Here is a 21,862-nt window from a genome sequence, read left to right as displayed (position 1 = left end):
AGCGGTGTGAACAGGCCGTGGCTCGGGTGGTTGATGTCCTTGATGATCGTTTTGGCCTTCCTGTGACATCGACAATTCTCTATATTGGTTATAAAGCCTGTTGTTTGTGTGCAGAATAGGGTGATATCAGATGTGATGTATCCTAAAGAGAGTCTCAATTAAAGTCGTACAATGGAAAGTCCCATTATGTGTTTATTAAACATAAAAAAGTTTAATACACCATATGAAAACCACACAAAAAATCTACATGAACAGTTCCATCAGGAAGTATTCACACCCCTTTTTCCACATTTTGTTGTGTTACGAAGTGGGATCAAATTATTTAATTGTGAAAAATATATATATAATCAACAATCTACACACAATACTCTGTAATGTCAAGTAGAAGACAAATTCTAACATTTGTAAAACATATGAAAAATAAAACACGGAAGTATTCAGACCCCTTGACTTTTTCCACATTTTGTTAGCCTTATGTTTTTCTAAAACTGATATATTTTGTCTCAGCAATCTACACACTACCCCATAATGACATTTTAGCAAACATTTTTAAATTTAAAAACAATACCTTATTTACATAAGTATTCAGACCCTTTGCTATAAGACTCGAAATTGAGCTCAGGTGCATCCTGTTTCCATTGATCATCCTTGAGATGTTTCTAGAACTTGACTGGAGTCCACCTGTGGTAAATTCAATTGAATGGACATGATTTGGAAAGGCATACACCTGTCTATTTAAGGTCCCACAGTTAACAGTTCATGTCAGAGCAAAAACCAAGCCATGAGGTCGAAGGAGTTGTCCGTAGAGCTCCGAGACAGGATTGTGCCCAGGCACAGATCTGGGGAAAGGTACCAAAAAATGTCTGCAGCATTGAAGGTCCCCAAGAACACAGTGGCCTACATCATTCTTAAATGGAAGAAGTTTGGAACCACCAAGACTCTTCCTAGAGCTGGCCGCCCAGCCAAACTGAGCTATCGGGGGAGAAGGGCCTTGGTCAGAGAGGTGACCAAGAACCCGATGGTAACTCTGACAGAGCTCGAGAGTTCCTCCGTGGAGATGGGAGAACCTTCCAAGAAGTACAACTATCTCTGTAGCACTCCACCAAATCAGGCCTTTATGGTAGAGTGGCAGGACGGAAGCCACTCCTCATTAAAAAGCACCTGACAACCCGCTTGGAGTTTGCCAAAAGGCACCTAAAGACTCTCAGACCATGAGAAACAAGATTCTCTGGTCTGATGAAACCAAGATTGAACTCTTTGGCCTGAATACCAAGCATCACGTAAGGAGGAAACCTGGCACCATCCCTACGGTGAAGCATGGTGGTGGCAGCATCATGCTTTAGAGATGTTTTTGGGAGACTAGTCAGGATCGAGGGAAAGATGAAGGGAGCAAAGTACAGAGAGATCCATAATGAAAGCCTTCTCCAGAGTGCTCAGGACCTCAGACTGGGGCGAAGGTTCACCTTCCAACAGGACAACGATCCTAAGCACACAGCCAAGACAACGCAGGAATGGCTTCGGCAAAAGTCTCCGAATGTCCTTTAGTGGCCCAGCCAGAGCCCGGACATGAACCGGATCGAACATCTCTGGAGAGACCTGAAAATAGCTGTGCAGCAACGCTCCCCATCCAACCTGACAGAGCTTGAGAGGATCTGCAGAGAAGAATGGGAGAAACTCCCCAAATACAGGTGTGCCAAGCTTGTAGCGTCATACCCAAGAAGACTCAAAGCTTTATTCGCTGCCAAAGGTGCTTCAACGAAGTACTGAGCAAAGGGTCTGAATACTTGTGTAATTGTGATATCTTTTTTTTTATGTCTAAAAACCTGTTTTTGCCTTGTCATTTTTGGTTGTCATAACTCTCCTGTGAAGATCTGAAGGATCAGGTTACAGTGGGTCTGCTCTACAGCGTCCTCTCTCTCCCGCAGAGGGGAGAGGTGGCGGGGGCCACATTATGGCGGTCATAAAATACTCTGCGCCTCTGGGCTCTGCAGTATTGTGATTGGAATGTGTGACTGTGGGACACAGAGAGAGACTTACCAAAACTCCTACATCCCCAAAATTTATATTTTTGAGAATGTGGAACCGGTCCATGGACACTAAAGGAACAGTCATGTCGAGTTTGTTTAATTTGGTGACCTCATGAAGGGCAGAACATACACATCACTGTATCTTTCTTTGTATACACTTCTCAATTATGGGGTTTGCATCTGAATGTTGTATAAAATAAATGATTAAGCATAAGAATACTTTTGGAAAGAAAACAATGTGATCTTATTCTTCTAAATGAGAATAGTTTTTCATAGTAACTTATGATCAGTCAGTGGCCATGCCCCCGTAAGCACAGACATTATACCCAAACGTCATGGAACACCCCTTTCCACAGAGTTAATAAAAGGACTCGTGACAAAATGTACATTGGACCAGAAAGCATGGAGCTGTCACTACATGTTGAAATGGTTGGCAATTTAAATAGAGTCAAAAGAACGCAGGAACGAGCTCCCCATGTTGGAATGGCTACCACTCTTTAGACCAAGAAGACTAAGGCGTGAGCCGGATGTTGCAAAATTGTTTAAACTACAACTCTACAAAAGGACAAGACCAGAGAATATGGAGATCATCCCCACACTGAAATGATTAAGAAATCTACAAACTAAAGACCAATTATTCAGTCTGCAGCTGTTTAAACACTTTAGTCCGGTAAACGCACCCGATCTAAGAACAATGATATTCTGAAAGATCTGTTCTCAAGAATGTTTCCCGAATGGTACTCTGACGTATCCATTAAAACAAGCTACACCTACGAAAGACTGATCTCTGGTGTACAAACTAGAGACTGTCTGTCAACTGACTATCCAGCATACGCACTGGTGATCGCAGAGAGGGACAACAAAGGCATACACTCATAAATATGTAAATTGCTATTTCTTTTCGAATGAGCGGTTGTTCATGTTCAAAATATTAGCATTTCCATGAGTGTACAGTCAGGGCCAAAAGTTGAGAATGACACAAATATTAATTTTCACAAAGTCTGCTGCCTCAGTGTCTTTAGATATTTTTGTCAGATGTTACTATGGAATACTCTAGTATAATTACACACATTTCATAAGTGTCAAAGGCTTTTATTGACAATTACATTAAGTTGATGCAAAGAGTCAATATTTGCAGTGTTGACCCTTCTTTTTCAAGACCTCTGCAATCCGCCCTGGCATGCTGTCAATTAACTTCTGGGCAACATCCTGACTGACGGCAGCCCATTCTTGCATAATCAATGCTTGGAGTATGTCAGAATTTGTGGGTTTTTGTTTGTCCACCCGCCTCTTGAGGATTGACCACAAGTTCTCAATGGGATTAAGGTCTGGGCCAAGACCCAAGTTTCCTGGCCATGGACCCAAAATATCGATGTTTTGTTCCCCGAGCCACTTAGTTATCAATTTTTCCTTATGGCAAGGTGCTCCATCATGCTGGAAAAGGCATTGTTCGTCACCAAACTGTTCCTGGATGGTTGGGAGAAGTACCATTCTTTATTCATGGGTGTGTTCTTAGTCAAAATTGTGAGTGAGCCCACTCCCTTGGCTGAGAAGTAACCCCACTCAGGATGCTTTACTGTTGGCATGACACAGGACTGATGATAGCGCTCACCTTGTCTTCTCCGGACCATCTTTTTTTCCGGATGTCCCAAACAATCAGAAAGGGGATTCATCAGAGAAAATGACTTTACCCCAGTCCTCAGCAGTCCAATCCCTGTAGCTTTTGCAGAATATCAGTCTGTCCCTGATATTTTTCCTGGAGAGAAGGCATCTTTGCTGCCCTTCTTGACACCAGGTCATCCTCCAAAAGTCTTCGCCTCACTGTGCGTGCAGATGCACTCACACCTGCCTGCTGCCATTCCAGAGCAAGCTCTGTACTACTGGTGCCCCGATCCCGCAGCTGAATCAACTTTAGGAGACGGTCCTTCTTCACAACAATTGAACCGCTCTCCTTGAAGTTCTTGATGATCCGATAAATGGTTGATTCAGGTGTAGATTTAATTCGGGAAATAGAGATTATTTAAAAAAATTCCCGTGATGCCCCGACTTCCTAGTTAACTTTAATTAACGTGATTAGTTTAATCACGTAATGAATAATTATACATAGATAATTGACTTGATAATAATACAGTCTTCACATTTAATGATAGTCACATTACGAGAGTGTAAATTGATGAGGGGAAAAAAACGATTTCATTAATTTTAGAATAAGTCTTTAACGTAACAAAATGTGGAAAAAGTCAATGTGTCAGAATACTTTCTGAAGGCACTGTATACAAGTATTCAACCCCCTGAGTCAAAACGTTACAAATCACCTTTGGCAGTGATTACATCCGTGCGTGTTTCTGGGTAAGTCTCTAAGAGCTTTCCACATCTGGATTGTGCAACATTTGCCCATTATTCTAATCAAAATTCTTCAAACTATGTCAAATTGGTTGTTGATCATTGCTAGAAAACCATTTTCAGGTCTTGCTATAGATTTTCAAGCAAATTGAAGTCAAAACTGTAACTCGGCCACTCAGGAACATTCACGGTCTTCTTGGTAAGCAACTCCAGTGTAGATCTGGCCTTGTGTTCCAGGTTATTCGCCTGCTGAAAGGTGAATTAATCTCCCAGTGTCTGGTGGAAAGCAGACTGAACCAGGTTAAACTTTTTTTTTTATAGCTCCATTTCATTTATTTTTTGTCTTGAAAAACTCCCCAGTCCTTGACGATTACAAGCATACCTTTAACATGATGCAGTCACCACTATGACTGAAAATATGGAGAGTGGTACTCAGTAATGTGTTGTATTGTATTTGCCCCAAACATGACACTTTGTATTCAGGACAAAAAGTGTATTGCTTTGCCACATTTTTTACAGTATTACTTTAGTGCCTTGTTGCAAACAAGATTAATGTTTTGGAATATTTGTATTCTGTACAGGCTTCCTTCTTTTCACTCTGTCAATTAGGTAAGTTTTGTTGAGTAACTACAAAAATGGTGTTGATCCATCCTCAGTTTTCTATCACAGCCATTAAACTCTTTGACTGTTTCAAAGTCACCATTGGCCACATGGTGAAATCCCTGAGCGGCTTCCTTCTTCTCTGGCAACTGAGTTAGGAAGGATGCCTGTATCTTTGTAATGACTGGGTGTATTGATAGACCATCAAAAGTATAATTAATAACTTCATCATGCTCAAAGGGATATTTAATGTCAGCTTTTTAAAATATATTTACCTATCTACCAATAGATGGGTAAAATAGGTGCCCTTTGCGAGGCATTGAAAAACCTCCCTGGTCTTTATTTGGTTGAATCTGTGTTTGAAATTCACTGCTCGATTGAGGGAACTTATAGATAACTGCATGTGTGAGGTACAGAGATGAGGCAGTCATAAAGAAAACATGTTAAACAGTATTATTGCACACAGAGTGAGTCCATGCAACGTATTATGTGACTTGTTAAGCACATTTTTACTCCTTTATTTAAGCTTGCCATAACGAAGAGGTTGAATACGTATTGACTCGACATTTTAGCTTTTCATTTTTTATTAATTTGTAACATTAAAAAAAAAAAACATTATGGGGTATTATGCCTAGGCCAGTGACAAAACATCTCAATGTAATCCATTTTAAATTCATGCTTCCACAAAATGTGGATAAAGTCAAGGGGTGTGAATACTGTGAGGACACTGTATGTTTTGTGTTTTTTCCCCCACACCAAATACAAACATACACATATGAACAACAATTTACAGACGCACAGAAAAAACAACTACAGCTCATCTGCCCAGACCCACATGCTCACACCCCCATCCCTAGTGCCTGCATTATTGTTTGCTACTTTGGCCTTAAAAATTGTACCAATTTGTTTTTCTAGGTCGCCCATGCTATTTCAATAATAAATCATTTGATTGTTCCATTGTGTAATGGTGGATTGATTGATTTCCAGGATGTTAGTATATATTTTTTCAAGATAAGAAAATCATCCAGACCATTGGGTATCTCACTACACCCCCATATCCGTTTTCTTGACATTTGCAGACAGACAGATTAAAATTAAATTAACATTGTAATACTTCTGACAGCCAATTTTCTAACTCAGCCCATAACTTTTGGACTTCATAGCTTTTCCAGAATGCATGGATTATTGAGTTATTTGTGAATTTTGTGTCTTGTATAATGAATTATATCCATTGGTTTATACTGGATTAAGCGTACATTTGTTAACTGTAATTTCATTTATGCGCCAACATTCCCTCCATCTTGTGCCAACATCAGTTCTTTTTAAGTCTTGGTTCCAATAGTAAGAGATTGTCAGGTGGATATGCTCTCTGTAAGGTTTTGTATATCTTATCTATCATATAAACATCCTTTTCTGCCAGATCTTTTTTGTTGTTCTTTTATTTTACTTTATTTGTACGTTCTTTGTGTTCCTACAATAAAAACAAAGTTAATATTAAAAAAAAAAATATATATATCCTTTTCTGACTTAAATAAGATTCCCTCAATGTCTCTCTGATGTCCAAAAGATTTCAAATCAACATTTTGTGATATGTAACTTTAGTTGCATGTACAGTATTTGAATATATCCTCATTGGTCAGTCCAAAATTGCTTTTTAATTCTGTCAACAGGAGGGGGGTGAGAGAGGACATCCCTGTCTTGTGCCCCTTTCTAAAGCAATCTCATCAGGTAATGTATTATTTGATATTGATATAATTTATTTAAATATATTATTTCACCTGGAAAGTTGAAAGCTTCTAAAGTTTTGAATAGAAAATACAATTTAAGACGGTCAATAGCCTTTTCGGCATCAACAGCCATTATTGATAAATCTTTCTCATTTTTTTGCGTATTGTATTTGTTTGTGTCTATTTTTTATAAACCCTGTTGATTGATATGTATCAAGTCTGGTAAGACTTTTGCCATGCTAATGCTTATAAGCTTTAGTATTATTATTTTGTCACAATTTATTCAACTTGTGGGTCCATAATCAGCATGGGACTCTCCAGATTTTCCTGGTTTTAATATAACTGAAATAACTGTTAATACATGGAGCTAGGTCATACTGAATTGAGTGATGAGTGTTGTCATTTGTGTAAAGAGGTGCACTACTTTGGCCCAAAATGTTGAATAGAATTGTAATGGGAAAGTCATGTTTTAACAGTATCCAATATTTATTTTTGGGTGATCTGTTTTTAGTGATTGTTTTTTTCTTCTGCTGATAATTGCTTCAGGGTTCTTGAGTCTAAGGCTATAGGATCCATTCAATTGTTGTTTAATTCTGATTTATATAATTTTCATATAAGCTTTTAAAATGGTCATTAATCACATGGTTTCTAATTACCACATTTGTATCTTTTAAAATATAAAATGTAGCGTTTTGTTAGAGCTGCGAGATAGTTACCAGATTTATTTGCCATTAAGTAGTATGCTTTATTTGAGTTTAACCTGTAGTTGTAGGCTCTCTTCAAAAGTAAAAGATCGTATTCCTGCTCAAGTTCAGATGATACATTTTCTTGTTTACCTTGTAAAAGACTTTTATCGTCTTTTTCTAAGATAGAAATTACAATTTTAAGAAAAATAAATCACTAAATCAGATTTAACTTTTGCCGAGTATGAGATTATCAGCCCCCTAATATACACTTTAAAGGCTTCCCAAATTATATTGGGGGTCGGCTTTTCTTTGTCCTCTATTTCTACATTTGTAATGGTTTTTATTCTTTTGTTTACACATTTAATACATTTCGGGCCCAGAAGATGCGCTCTGTTCATTCTACAGATTCTGTCGCTAAGTGTATTTTCTGTTTGTGTAATTAAGCATGATACCAGACAACGATCCGATATCACTATATCATACATTTTTGAATCAAGTAAATTGTTTAGTGCATTTTTGGGAATACATTTTTTTCTTACTTTGAGAAAAAAAAGTAATTGTCTTTGGTAATTGGGAATAGTAGTCTCTAGGTGTCCTGTAAATTATTTGTAGCGATTACATATTTCAGGCTCTTTGGAGGCTCCCTAAATTTGCCTTTTTTATTACTACGTCTGTCAATGTTATCGAACGTGTAATTTGGGTCACCTGCCCTGAATAAAAGTTCCTGTCTGGATTTGATCTAATATAGCTTGCATTCTATCTAAAAACACCAGATTTTCCCCGGTACAAACACAAAATCGCGAGCTTGGTTCTACCCGAATTTTTTTCAAAATTGTGTTATTGATATAACCTTGTTCTGTTCAATGTTCTCTACATATATAGTACTCTAAATAACCCAATTCATGTTGTTTAGTTAAAAAGAATGCAAGATAAAAATGGCTGACACCATTCAAACCAATGAGGGTTCAGAAATGTAAAGCCAATTATCTCAGAATCATCTTCTTGAAGATAGAACCTTATAGTCCTAAAATCTCGATATGTAACATACTTTTTAGACTTATACTACTGTTCAAAAGTTTGGAGTCTTTTAGAAATGTCCTTGTTTTTGAAAGAAAAGCACATTTTTTGTCCATTAAAATAACATCAAATTGATCAGAAATACAGTGTAGACATTGTTAATGTTGTAAATGACTATTGTAGCAGGAAACGGCAGATTTATTTTTAATGGAATATCTACATAGGCGTACAGAGGCCCATTATTAGCAACCATCACTCCTGTGTTCCAATGGCACGTTGTGTTAGCAATCCAAGTTTATCCTTTTAAAAGTCTAATTGATCATTAGAAAACCCTTTTGCAATTATGTTAGCACATCTGAAAACTGTTGTTCTGATTAAAGAAGCAATAAAACTGGCCTTCTTTAGACTAGTTGAGTATCTGGAGCATCAGCATTTGTGGGTTCGATTACAGGCTCAAAACGGCCAGAAACAAATAACTTTCTTCTGAAACTCGTCAGTCTATTCTTGTTCTGAGAAATGAGAAATGCGAGAAATTGCCAAAAGCTGTGTACTACTCCCTTCACAGAACAGCGCAAACTGGATCTAACCAGAATAGAAAGAGTAGTGGAGGCCCCGGTCCACAACTGAGCAAGAGGACATGTACATTAATGTGTAGTTTGAGAAACAGAAGCCTCATTAAATAGTACCCGCAAAACACCAGTCTCAGCGTCAACAGTGAAGAGGCGACTCCGGGATGCTGGCCTTCTAGGCAAAGTTCCTCTGTCCAATGTCTGTGTTCTTTTGCCCATCTTAATGGCTTTTTATTTGCAACTCTGCCTAGATGGCCAGCATCACGTAGTCGCCTCTTCACTGTTGACGTTCAGACTGCTGAGCGATGGTTTCTGATAATGGGCCTCTGTACACCTATGTAGATATTCCATTAAAAGGAAATCTGCCGTTTCTAACTACAATAGTCATTTACAACATTAACAATGTCTACACTGTATTTCTGAGCAACATGATGTTATTTTAATGGACAATTCTTTTTGCTTTTCTATCAAAAACAAGGACATTTCTAAGTGACCCCAAACTTTTGAAAGTTAGTGTAGATATGCCTTACATGTCTGGATGAAATATTCTACCCAGGAAAATTCAACACTGAAATCTATGGGTCATCTGTGCATCTGTGGGTCTTTTCTGCTGACAACAATGAAAATGTATATTTGTCTTTAATGCCGGGTTTGATCTAAATGTCAGAAGCTATCCAGGGGAATGGTTACTTTTTATGTTAAAGAGTGGAATGTTTTTTCTGCTGGTGCATCCTGAGGTAGCTCCTCTCTGATAACCTCTTCCCGCAGTGCGTACTGGCGAATGGCCTCTCTCCCGTGTGGACCTTCAGGTGCATCTTCAGCTGGTCCTGGCGGGAGAACCTCTTCTCACACTGCGTACAGCTGTAGGGTTTCTCCCCTGTGTGGACCCTCTGGTGCCTCTTCAGGTGACCAGCCTGGGCAAAGCGCATGTGACACTGGGTACAGCTGAAGGGTTTCACCCCTGTGTGGACTCTCAGGTGCCTCTTCAGGCTGAAGGAGTGAGAGAAACTGGCCCGGCACAGGTGGCAGCCAAATTGTTTCTCCCCCGTGTGTACCCTCTGGTGGATCTCCACCTGTTGGGGAAAACTGAAGGCTTTCCCACAGAATGAACACGGGAAGCGCTTCTCTTTGGTGCTGCCACCTTTACTGATTCCGTCTTCACTACTGTCATTTGTCAGTGGGCTTGTGTAGCCATTTAGTGTTGAGGCACTGGCATTGTCTGAGGTCTGGTTTAACATTAGGAGAGTGTGAGGAGAACGAAGGCCAGGGAGTGTCTGTGTTATCGCAGGGTCCATGTTACAGTTGACAGATTCTATAGAAGACAAGCTGAAGGCAGCACCTGTTAGAGGGTTAACCTGAGGCGCCATCAGTCTTTCTGAATCACAATTATAGGAGCAGGACGGAGCATCGTAAGCGAAGTCTGTACTCTCCCGCCGCATACGTTCACTTTCCTGTCCCCGCAGACCAAATCTATGCCTCGCCCTGGTTTCAGCCAGTCTGTTGTTATGGAGACTAAGTTCGGATGTCGTTGTGTGTTCGACTATCTGTTTCTGGTTATGGTTAACAGCGTTGTTCCCCAGCCCAGAGTTGAGGACGCTGTCCCATCCCCTGACCTCCACTATGTCACCTCTGGTCCAGGCCTGCTCGGTGATGTTGTTCGCTGGGCCCTTGGCTGCACCGGTCTGGGAATCCAAAATGGCCACCCAGTCTGCTCTGTTAGTCTCCAGCCAACCACCTACATGAAGAGTTTAGAAAATAGACTTTACAAACATGGCAGGGAAGACTCTACATATTACCTGTCAAATTCATACATGTAAACATAAGTTGTATTGATTTGATTTCATTAAAGAAGAAAAATCAATAGCCACTATTCCTGTTGGAAGATCTAATACTGTATGTAGGCTATATGTGGGTCTTTCTATAAACTAGTGAGGATTTCCTACGCTGGACAAGTTGTTACAGCTGTTGATAAGTCACTGATAATAATCATCCCATTTCTTTTTCATGTCATTACATTAAGATATAAGGGGGAACATAGCTATATTCAATACAATTCACAACTTCATTTAAAACCTGTTTAACCATTCTCAATGGTGGGTGTCTTAATGGATTTGTCCAAAATCAGGTGACATAAAACATTACTTTTCTGTCCTTGCATTTATGGCTGTGTAAGTTGTTGTATCATATATTAAGCATTAATCAGTTCGATAATACTTTAAACTTGAACCCTGTAAGAATCCTTGATCTAGCTGTCTGACAGTTTTTTGTACCGAGATCTCAGAAATGCAGTGCAACTATGTAACATTTTGTGTCTCCTTACACTGAGGATACAAAACATTAAGAACACTGCTCTTTCCATGACAGACTGACCAGGTGAATCAAGGTGAAAGAGCTATGATCCCTTATTAATGTCACCAGTTAAATCCACTTCAATCAGTGTAGATGAAGGAGAGGAGACAGGTTAAACAAGGGTTTTTAAACCGAGACAATTGGGACTTGGATTGTGTATGTGTGCCATTCAGAGGGTGAATGGGCAAGTCAAAAGATTGAAGTGTCTTTGAACAGGGTAGGTGCCAGGCGTACCTCGTAAAACTGACCATCCTACCGATCCTCGACTTTGGCGATGTCATTTACAAAATAGCCTCCAACACCCTACTCAACAAATTGGATGCAGTCTATCACAGTGCCATCTGTTTTGTCACCAAAGCCCCATATACTACCCACCACTGCGACCTGTACGCTCTCGTTGGCTGGCCCTCGCTTCATACTTGTCGCCAAACCCACTGGCTCCAGGTCATCTACAAGACCCTGCTAGGTAAAGTCCCGCCTTATCTCTGCTCGCTGGTCACCATAGCTGCACGCACGCGTTCCAGCAGGTATATCTCACTGGTCACCCCCAAAGCCAATTCCTCCTTTGGCCGCCTCTCCTTCCAGTTCTCTGCTGCCAATGACTGGAAAGAATTACAAAAATCTCTGAAACACTTATCTCCCTCACTAGCTTTAAGCACCAGCTGTCAGAGCAGCTCACAGATCACTGCACCTGTACATAGCCCATCTATAAATAGCCCAAACAACTACCTCTTCCCCTATTGTATTTATTTAGCTCCTTTGCACCCCAGTATTTCAACTTTGCACACTCATCTACTGTCAAATCTACCATTCCAGTGTTTTAATTGCTATATTGTATTTACTTCGCCACCATGGCCTATTTATTGCCTTTACCTCCCTTATCTCACCTCATTTGCTCACATTGTATATAGACTTATTTTTCTACTGTATGTTTGTTTTACTCCATGTGTAACTCTGTGTTGTTATATGTGTCGAACTGGTTTGCTTTATCTTGGCCAGGTCACAGTTGTAAATGAGAACTTGTTCTCAACTTGCCTACCTGGTTAAATAAAGGTGAAATAAAAATAAAATAAAAAGGGCTGTGGCGGTCATGAAATTGTCGGCGGGTGATTGTCATGCAAATAACTGCCGGTCTCACGGTAATTGATCGTTAATTAACAAACACCTTTAGCATCTCCTGGCTTCCACTGATCCATGTAATTATAGCCTACACCACAATACATCCATTATTTATTTTACACAGGTCTAAAGAAACATGATTTGAAGAAAATGTAGCCTATTTCAGAAGAACAGAATAGCATATTCTGAGTTGTCCATACGTTAGGCACTGATCTGGCTATACCATATGGCTGTGGGTTACACTCGTTCATTTAGCAGAGAAGAGTTGCTTAGAATTCCATGACATCATTTCGTATAATTTAATAGTATGAAGAATATAATTGAACATTGCTGAATAAAATAAAGGATATTTTCTCCAAACGATCCAAACGATTAACAAAGAAACAGGTCCTCCTATCTGCTAAAGTTAAGAGACATTTATGCAACTTTAGTTGTGATACAAAAATGAGGCTATACGTTTACGTGTTTTATACGTTCTAGCTGCATGATGTGACTAATGACGATTTTTTTAAAGTTGCATGAAAGGCATAAGCTCTGCTCTGTTTCTTGCGTAGGCTGCACACACTTCATAGTCTCTCATTCACTATTTTGCAAGCACTTGATAATATTCTCACCCATCAGACTATTCTTAATTTAATCTGGTCTTTACCTATAGCCTACTAATATACAGTACCAGTCAAAAGTTTGGACATACTTACTTATTCAAGGGTTTTTCTTTGTAGAATAATAGTGAAGGCATCAAAACTATGAAATAACACACATGGAAACATGTAATAGACAAAAAAGTGTCAAAACAAATCAAAATATATTTTAGATTCTTCAAAGTTGCCACCCTTTGCCTTGATGACAGCTTTGCACACTCTTGGCATTTTCTCAACCAGCTTCACCTGGAATGCTTTACCAATAGTCTTGAAGGAGTTCCCACATATGCTGAACACTTGTTGGCTGCTTTTCCTTCACACTGCGGTCCAACCCATGCCAAACCATCTCAACTGGGTTGAAGTCGGGTGATTGTGGAGGCCAGGTCATCTTACGCAGCACTCCATCACCCTCATTCTTGGTCAAATAGCCCTTATACAGCCTGGAGGTGTGTTGGGTCATTGTCCTGTTGAAAAACAATTGATAGTCCCACTAAGCGCAAACCAGATGTGACGGCGTATCTCTGCAGATTGCTGTGGTAGCCATGCTGGTTAAGTGTGCCTTGAATTCTAAATAAATCATAGACAGTGTCACCAGAAATGCACCCCCACACATCCTCCATGGTGGGAACTACACATGCAGAGATCATCCATTCACCTACTGTGCATCTCACAAAGATACGGTGGTTGGAACCAAAAATCTCAAATTTGGACACATTAGACCAAAGGACAGATTTCCACTGGTCTACTGTCCATTGCTCGTGTTTCTTGGCCCAAGCAAGTCTCTTCTTCTTATTGGTGTCCTTTAGTAGTGGTTTCTTTGCAGCAATTCGACCATTCAGGCCTGATTCACGCAGTCTCCTCTGAACAGCTGATGTTGAGATGTGTCTGTTACTTGAACTCTGTGAAGCATTTATTTGTGCTGGTAACTCTAATGAACTTATCATCTGCAGCAGAGGTAACTCTGGGTCTTCCTTTCCTGTGGCGGTCCTTATGATAGCCAGTTTCATCATAGCGCTTGATGGTTTTTGCGACTGCACTTGAAGAACCATTCAAAGTTCTTGAAATTTTCCGGATTGACTGACCTTCATGTTTTAAAGTAATGATGGACTGTCATTTCTCTTTGCTTATTTGAGCTGTTCTTGCCATAATATGGACTTTTAACAAATAGGGCTATCTTCTGTATACCACCCCTACCTTGTCACTACACAACTGATTGGCTCAAATGCATTAAGGAAAGAAATTCCACAAATGAACTTTTAAAAAGGAACACCTGTTAATTGAAATGTATTCCAGGTGACTACCTCATGAAGCTGGTTGAGAGAATGCAAAGCTGTCATCAAGGCAAAGGGTGGCTACTTTGAAGAATCTCAAATATAAAATATATTTTGATTTGTTTAACACTTCTTTGGTTACTACATGATACCATATGTGTTATTTCAAAGTTTTGATGTCTTCACTATTATTCTACAATGCAGAAAATAGTAAAAATAAAGAAAAACCCTGGAATGAGTAGGTGTGTCCAAACTTGACTGGTACTGTATGTGTGGAATTATTTTTGATTTAGAATGCCTAATGAGCCTACTCCTGTCTATACAGAAATAAATTAAATAATTCAAAATAGGCTACTAAAGCATGATCTGGCCACAGAGGATCATTAGCTTAACTTGTGGATTCTTTTAAATCGGTTTACCTACAGTCGGAAGGAAAGGCAGCGAGCGCAATTTGGGCAGATTATTGTTGAGGCATATCTCAATATTTCAAAATACAATCGCGGGACAATATAGTTTGGAAAGCAAATGGTTATTCCTGTAAAGAGAAGACAATGAAAAGACTAAATCTGTCTTAGTTATCAAAATTCTCAACTTAATTGAACAAACAACAGTATAGCCAGTATATCTTATTGGCACAAACGGATAGCATTGGCATTATCCCCAGGGAGTGAGCACTGCGCATATTCACTATTTATCAATGTTGGGTCAGTGCTACTTAAAAGTTTGTTTTTGGACATTAACTTCCTCCTTTGTGTCTCCCCTTCTCGTAGGCCTATTATATGGACAATTATTTTGTTTTTGATCTGTTTGTCAGTATCAGCAGAATAGCGTACCCTGTAATTTGTTGAATTAAAAAGATTCTGTTAATGTCCAGCCATATAAAGTGTAGTAGAATTGCATGAAATATGTTTATATAAGGCAACTTTCCCGTGCAAAGAGAAACGTATCTGATATAACCTATAGTCTAGTCCCACTCTACGCTATACGAGCTCAGTCATGCATTGAGCAGTCTTTTTAGCAAACAGTGATTGAGTTATATTGTTCCCCTAAATTATGACTATCCAATCTACTCACCACATAACGAATAGTAGGCTCTCTCACATAAGTCTGCAAATGCGATGATGCATGGATTGCATTTTTATGGTGAAAATTTGATTCCCCAAACTTGACACACACACCGCCTATGTATGCCAGGTAGGCTACACCGGTTGTAAAGAGGTTTAATGTGCTTACTTTTAAGGATTTAGCAATAAATATAGCAGCACAAGATAGCTGGGATCCTCTTTTGAATAGTGGACAGTCAAAACTCTGTTTTCACACGCGATTGCGCAATGACTGGACCTACCGGACCAGGCCCAAATCCACGTCATTCACATGAAGAAAAGACGGAGATACAGTGGGGCGCAGATCCAGGTGCCTTGCGAGAATTGGGCGGCGAGTGGGTAACCGCCTCTACCATCCGTTCTATTGGCCAACGTGCAATCACTGGAGAATAAACTAGATGAACTCCGTTTGAGACTATCCTACCAATGGAACATTAAAAACTGCAATATGTTTCACCGAGTCGTTGCTGAATGACGACACGGATAATATACAGTTGGCTGGGTTTTCTGTGCATCGGCAGGACAGAACAATTACAAGACGAGGGTTGATGGTGTGTCTCTATTTTTCAATAACAGCTGGTGTGCAATGTCTAATTATTAAGGAAGTCTCAAAGTATTGCTCATGAGTACCTCATGATAAACTGTAGACCACACTATCGACCAAGAGTATTCATCTATATTTTTTGTAGCCATCTATTTACAACCACAAACCGATTATGACATACTCTCAATGAGCTGTACGCCATAAGCAAACAATAAAATGCTCACCCAGAAGTGGCGCTCCTAGTGGCCGGGGACTTTAATGCAGGCAGATTTACATCCGTTTTACCTCATTTCAACCAGCATATGCAACCAGAGGGGGGGAAAAAAACTGACCGCCTTTACTCCACACACAGATGCATTCAAAACTCTCCCTCGCCTTCCATTTCGCAAACCACTATCCTCAAGCAAAAACTAAAGCAGTAAGTACCAGTGACTCACTCAATATGGAAGTGGTCAGATGACGCGGATGCTACGCTACAGGACAGTTTTGCTAGCACGGACTGGAATATGTTCTGGGATTCATCCAATGGCATTGAGGAGTATACCACCTCAGTCACCCGCGTCATCAATAAGTGCATCGACGACGTCGTCCCCACAGTGACTGTATGTACATATCCCAACCAGAAGCCATGGATTACAGGCAACATACACACTGAGCTAAAGGCTAGAGCTGTCGCTTTCAAGGAGTGGGACACTAATACGGATGATTTTCTTATAAAAAATCCTGCTATAACCTCAGACGAACCATCAACCAGGCAAAGTGTCAATACAGGACTAAGATCTACCGGCTCTGACGCTCGTCGGAAGTGGCAAGGCTTGAAAACTATTACGGACTACAAAGGGAAACCCAGCCGCCAGATGCCCAGTGACGCAAGCCTACCAGATGGGATTAATGTATTTTATGCTCGCTTCGAGGCTAGCAGCACTGAAGCATGCATGAGAGCACCAGCTGTTCCGGACGACTGTGTGATCACGCTCTCTCTGTAGCCGATGTGAGTAAGACCTTAAAACAGGTCAACATTCACAAGGCCTGACGGATTACCAGGACATGTACTTGAAGCATCCGTGGACCTACTGGCAAGTGTCTTCACTGACATTTTCAACCTCTCCCTGACTGAGTCTATAATACCTACGTTTCTAACAGACCACCATAGTCCCTGTGCTCAAGAAAGTGAAGGTAACCTGCCTAAATGACTACCGCCCCGTAGCACTCACATCGGTAGCCATGAAGTGCTTTGAAAGGCTGGTCATGGCTCACATAAACAACATCATCCCGGGAAACCCTAGACCCACTCTAATACCGCTCCAACAGATGACGCAATCTCAATTGCACTCCACACTGCCCTTTCCCACCTGGACAAAAGGAACACCTATGTGAGAATGCTGTTCATTGACTACAGCTCAGCGTTCAACACCATAGTGCCCACAGAGCACAGGAGCCTGGGACTAAACACCTCCCTCTGCAACTGGATCCTGGACTTTCTGACGGGCAGCCCCCAGGTGGTAAGGGTAGGCAACAACACATCTGCCACGCTGATCCTCAACATGGGGGCCCTTCAGCGGTGCATGCTTAGTTCCCTCCTGTAGTCCCTGTTCACCCATGACAGTGTGGCCAAGCACGACTCCAACACCATCATTAAGTTTTCTGACGACAACAGTGGTAGGCCTGATCACCGACAACGATGAGACAGCCTATAAGGAGGAGGTCAGAGACAACAACCTCTCCTTCAACGTGAGCAAGACAAAGGAGTTGATCGTGGACTACAGGAAAAGGAGGGCCGAACACACCCCCATTCACATAGACGGGGCTGTAATGGAGTGGGTTGAGAGTTTCAAGTTCCTTGGTGTACACATCACCAACGAACTATCATGGTCCAAATACACCAAGACAGTCGTGAAGAGGGCACGACAACCCCTTTTCGCCTTCAGGAGACAAAAGATTTGGCATCGGTCCCTAGATCCTCAAAAAGTTCTACAGCTGCACCATTGAGAGCATGGTTGACAAATAAATGTGGTAGGCCTAGAAAGCTGATGGGATCCTCTTTTTAATAGAGGCCATCAAAACTCTTGATTTTTGATTGCATTTACATTGATGTCAGAGTGATTAGAGCAGGGCTCTCCAACCCTGTTCCTGGAGAGCTACCGTCCTGTGGGTTTTCACTCCAACCCTGTTCCTGGAGAGCTACCGTCCTGTGGGTTTTCACTCCAACCCTGTCCCTGGAGAGCTACCGTCCTGTGGGTTTTCACTCCAACCCTGTTCCTGGAGAGCTACCGTCCTGTGGGTTTTCACTCCAACCCTAATCTACCACACCTGATTCTAATAATCAGCTGGTTGATAAACAAACAGGTTAGTTAAAACTGGGGTTGGAGCAAAAACCTACAGGACAGTAGCTCTCCAGGAACAAAGTTTTATACACTCAGTGTATGTCACGGGGTGAAAACCGTTTAAGGGCACACAAGTTATTTTCTGCTTGATTTACAGAAGGGTCTTGTTAGATTTAACAGAGAAAGCATCAAATGAGTTTATGTTTTCATATGTTTCTGTGCCTCGGATTCGACACCGAGTCTACTGTGAGCAAATTGATAGACATTGGGCAACACCCAAGCTATTCCAATGAATTATTCTGGATATAATGACAACAAATTACATAGCCTAGTGGGCTTCAACACAATATGATCTGGTAATGACAAATACATTGTAGTTTCCATGTTACACCTACAATTTTATTAAGCCCTATATGTACAAATTAGACAATTGTATAACATTGAGGTCCTTGAAAATTACAATTAAGTGCTTGAAAATATCCCTGAAAGTCCTTGAATTTGACTTTCCGATGTCTGTATGAACCCTGCTTAAATTATGTATAATCCTTGGCCTATTTTGTTGTATAGGTGGAGTTATAGGCCAATTTACATATATTCCTCTAAGTACACATGTGGAACTGCATGAAAATATGTTTTTATTTTGTTTCAAACAATTTTAAAATGTTGATCCTAATGTTACACATTGGCCCCATTATTTATAAAGACCCATGTATGTATCCCTTACCTTGCTCTCCCATCTTTAGTCCACTCAGCAGATCAATGTTCTCTGGTCCATCTTCTATTGTCTCCTCTTTGACTAGCAGCAGATCAGGCTTCCCATCCTCCATGTCTGCTGACTGTAAGAGATACAGAGTGAGAGGATGTTGGAACAAGAAATCTGATATGAGCACCCTGCTATGGAGCATCTTCTGATTGGGTAATGAGGGATTGCTATGAGTACAATGCAAACATGTTAGTTGATTTGATTACTTACACGCTTTAATAATTGTATAATTCAAATGCATGGTCAAGACCTGGGCCCGTATCTACAAAGCGTCAAATAGTAAGAGTGCTGATCGAGTTTCAGATCCCCAATTGTCTATATAGTCTTATTCATTATTATCTAAAGGGAAAAACTGATCCTAGATCAGCAATCCTACTCAGAGGCTTTGTGGATACGGGCCCTGACCTAATAGCATTCAGACAGTAGTTCATTGTTGGCTCACCTCAGTGAGACTGTGTGTGGTCTTGTGCTGCTCAGCTGGTTCCTCTGTGGGTTGTGGAGGAGGTGTAGTCTGGCTGTCCTCCATGACCATGGACCCCGCAGGGTTCCCCAGACCCTCCTCACACCCCTCCTCCTTCCCAAGCAGCACCTCTGGACCCTCCTCCTGGAAGAGACAGATTATACAGATTACACTGGCATACACTCCATCAGGTACGTACACACAGATAATAAACACACTTTCAACATGGAGTGTTTACCCATCCCCACTAAGTTTGAGTCCTATACTGTAGTTACAGAATGACTTCATTGTTGTAAAACCCATCATGGTGAATATAAATATGTTGGGGCTAAAAACAAGTTAGCTATGATAAGTCAAAAGTCATCAGACTGAAATATTTTGACGTGTACAGTGGGTGTTTGTTAGTGTGTGGGTATATTTATTAAGTGTATATTGGTTATAAATCCTTTTCGGGTATATGCTGAATAGGGTGAGGTCAAAGAGTCTCTGTAGCTATGTTTCCATCCAATTGGCGACACATTTTCAATGCGAATATTCTTAAAATCAAGAACAATATGCACATTTTCCCACCAGAGATGCGTTTCCATCAAATTGACTTGTTGTGGATGAAAGGCTGTGTGATGACGTAGTGCACATAATACATTTTACAGTTAAATTCCATGTACCGAATAAAAAAATACAAGTTAAATGGGTTTCCATCACAATTTTAACTCTAAAAAAAAAGAATGTAGCGGGTATGCCCACTCTGCTATTGGAAGTGCACTCTAGCCAACAGCGCTATCTGCACACTGTTGGCTAGAGCGCACGTATAGCCTACATGAGATTATTATTATGGACAAAAGAGCGAGATTATTTGTATTTATGAAACGGCAGCCAAGCATCGATCATCATGTCACCAGAATAAGACGCTCGATATTTATCAGAGAGGACCATCTAGCTCATCACCATGCGCTTTCACCACCCTGTGAAATTCATCATTATTTATTTCATATTTAGCCTAATAAACTGTTTTCCTGTTTTCGTAGTGGGAGGACCACAAAACATAAAAGCGTTTCCACCAACATTTCTCACATAATTCATTTTAGCAGACACAAAAAGTCTAGTGTACTTCGTTTCGTCAACATTTGGAAAGTTTACTGGAAATGTTTCTGTTTCCATCAGGCCGGTCATTACATTTTTTATCCGATATGTACTTTTCTCGCATAAAAAGGTTGGATGGAAAACTGGTTAAATACAGTCTTAGAATGAAAAGTCTCATTTTATGTTTATTAAACATAAACAAGTGTTAAATAAACCATATGAAAACATCATATAGCATACACAGTACAAACACAATATGTGACAGACTTTTTAGGCTTATATATCACACGTCTGGATGCAATATTCTACCCAGGAATATTCTACACTGATATCTGTTACTCTCGTTATTCCAAATGCATCTGTGGATCTTCTCTACTGACAATGAAAATTCAACTTTGTCTTTAATGCAGGGTTTAATCTAAACGTCAGAATCTATCGAGTGGAATGGTTACTTTATGTTATAGAGTGGAATGATTTTTCTGCTGGTGTATCCTGAGGTATCTCCTCTCTGAGAACCTCTTCCCGCAGTGTGTACAGGCGAATGGCCTCTCTCCCGTGTGGACCTTCAGGTGCATCTTCAGGTGGTCCTGGCGGGAGAACCTCTTCTCACACTGCGTACAGCTGTAGGGTTTCTCCCCTGTGTGGACCCTCTGGTGCTTTTTCAGGTCACCAGCCTGGGCAAAGCGCATATGACACTGCGTACAGTTAAAGGGTTTCACCCCTGTGTGGACCCTCTGGTGGATCTCCACTTTTTTAGGGCAGCTGAAGCCTTTGTTACAGAACATGCAGAGAAACCGTTTCTCTTTAGTATTGCCTGATGTGGCTCCTCCTCCCTGAGCCTGGGCTCTAGCCCTGTCGTTTGAGTTCAATACCTGATCGAAAAGGACGCGGCCGTGTGAATCGGAAGGCCCCATCGACGTGGACACTGGGTCACGATCTCTGAGCGTGTGTAAAGGGGAGAGGCTAGTGACATTTGGATTTGTCTCTAAGCTTCCCCTGTAATCTAAGAAATATGTGCCCTGTGAGTGTCCGTCTCCTAAGTGACTATCTGCATTCCATGTGGGAGGAGCGTCACCCTCCACTTTCACAGTCACCTCATCTATCACTATAACCTCCCCTTTCTCATCTAGGCACCCTTCAGAGTATACACTACTACTGTACTGGTTCCAGTCCCCTCTAGACAGATCAGTCTGTGTCTCTAAACCCAAGGGCATGTTGCTAGGGTCCATCTCTGTAGCG

The 21,862-nt window shown here is 40.7% G+C and overlaps 1 protein-coding gene across 1 annotated transcript in view; it reads right to left on the bottom strand.

Annotated features, from left to right (window-relative positions):
• Nucleotides 1-179: 179 nt before the first annotated feature.
• The window catches only part of LOC139577674 (uncharacterized), a 23,065-nt gene continuing 1,382 nt past the window's right edge, over nt 180-21,862 (bottom strand). Inside the window, exons 4-6 of the mRNA XM_071404837.1 lie at nt 19,526-19,687; nt 19,045-19,156; nt 180-10,704 (exon numbers count right to left, since the gene is read on the bottom strand). Of these exons, the coding sequence (XP_071260938.1) occupies nt 9,668-10,704; nt 19,045-19,156; nt 19,526-19,687 (1,311 nt within the window). The 3' untranslated portion in view covers nt 180-9,667. The remainder of the gene's footprint in view (nt 10,705-19,044; nt 19,157-19,525; nt 19,688-21,862) is intronic.

The sequence above is a fragment of the Salvelinus alpinus genome, chromosome 6, assembly GCF_045679555.1.
Source record: "Salvelinus alpinus chromosome 6, SLU_Salpinus.1, whole genome shotgun sequence".
Classification (NCBI taxonomy): Eukaryota; Metazoa; Chordata; class Actinopteri; order Salmoniformes; family Salmonidae; genus Salvelinus; species Salvelinus alpinus.
This window is presented reverse-complemented; position numbering and strand designations above follow the sequence as displayed.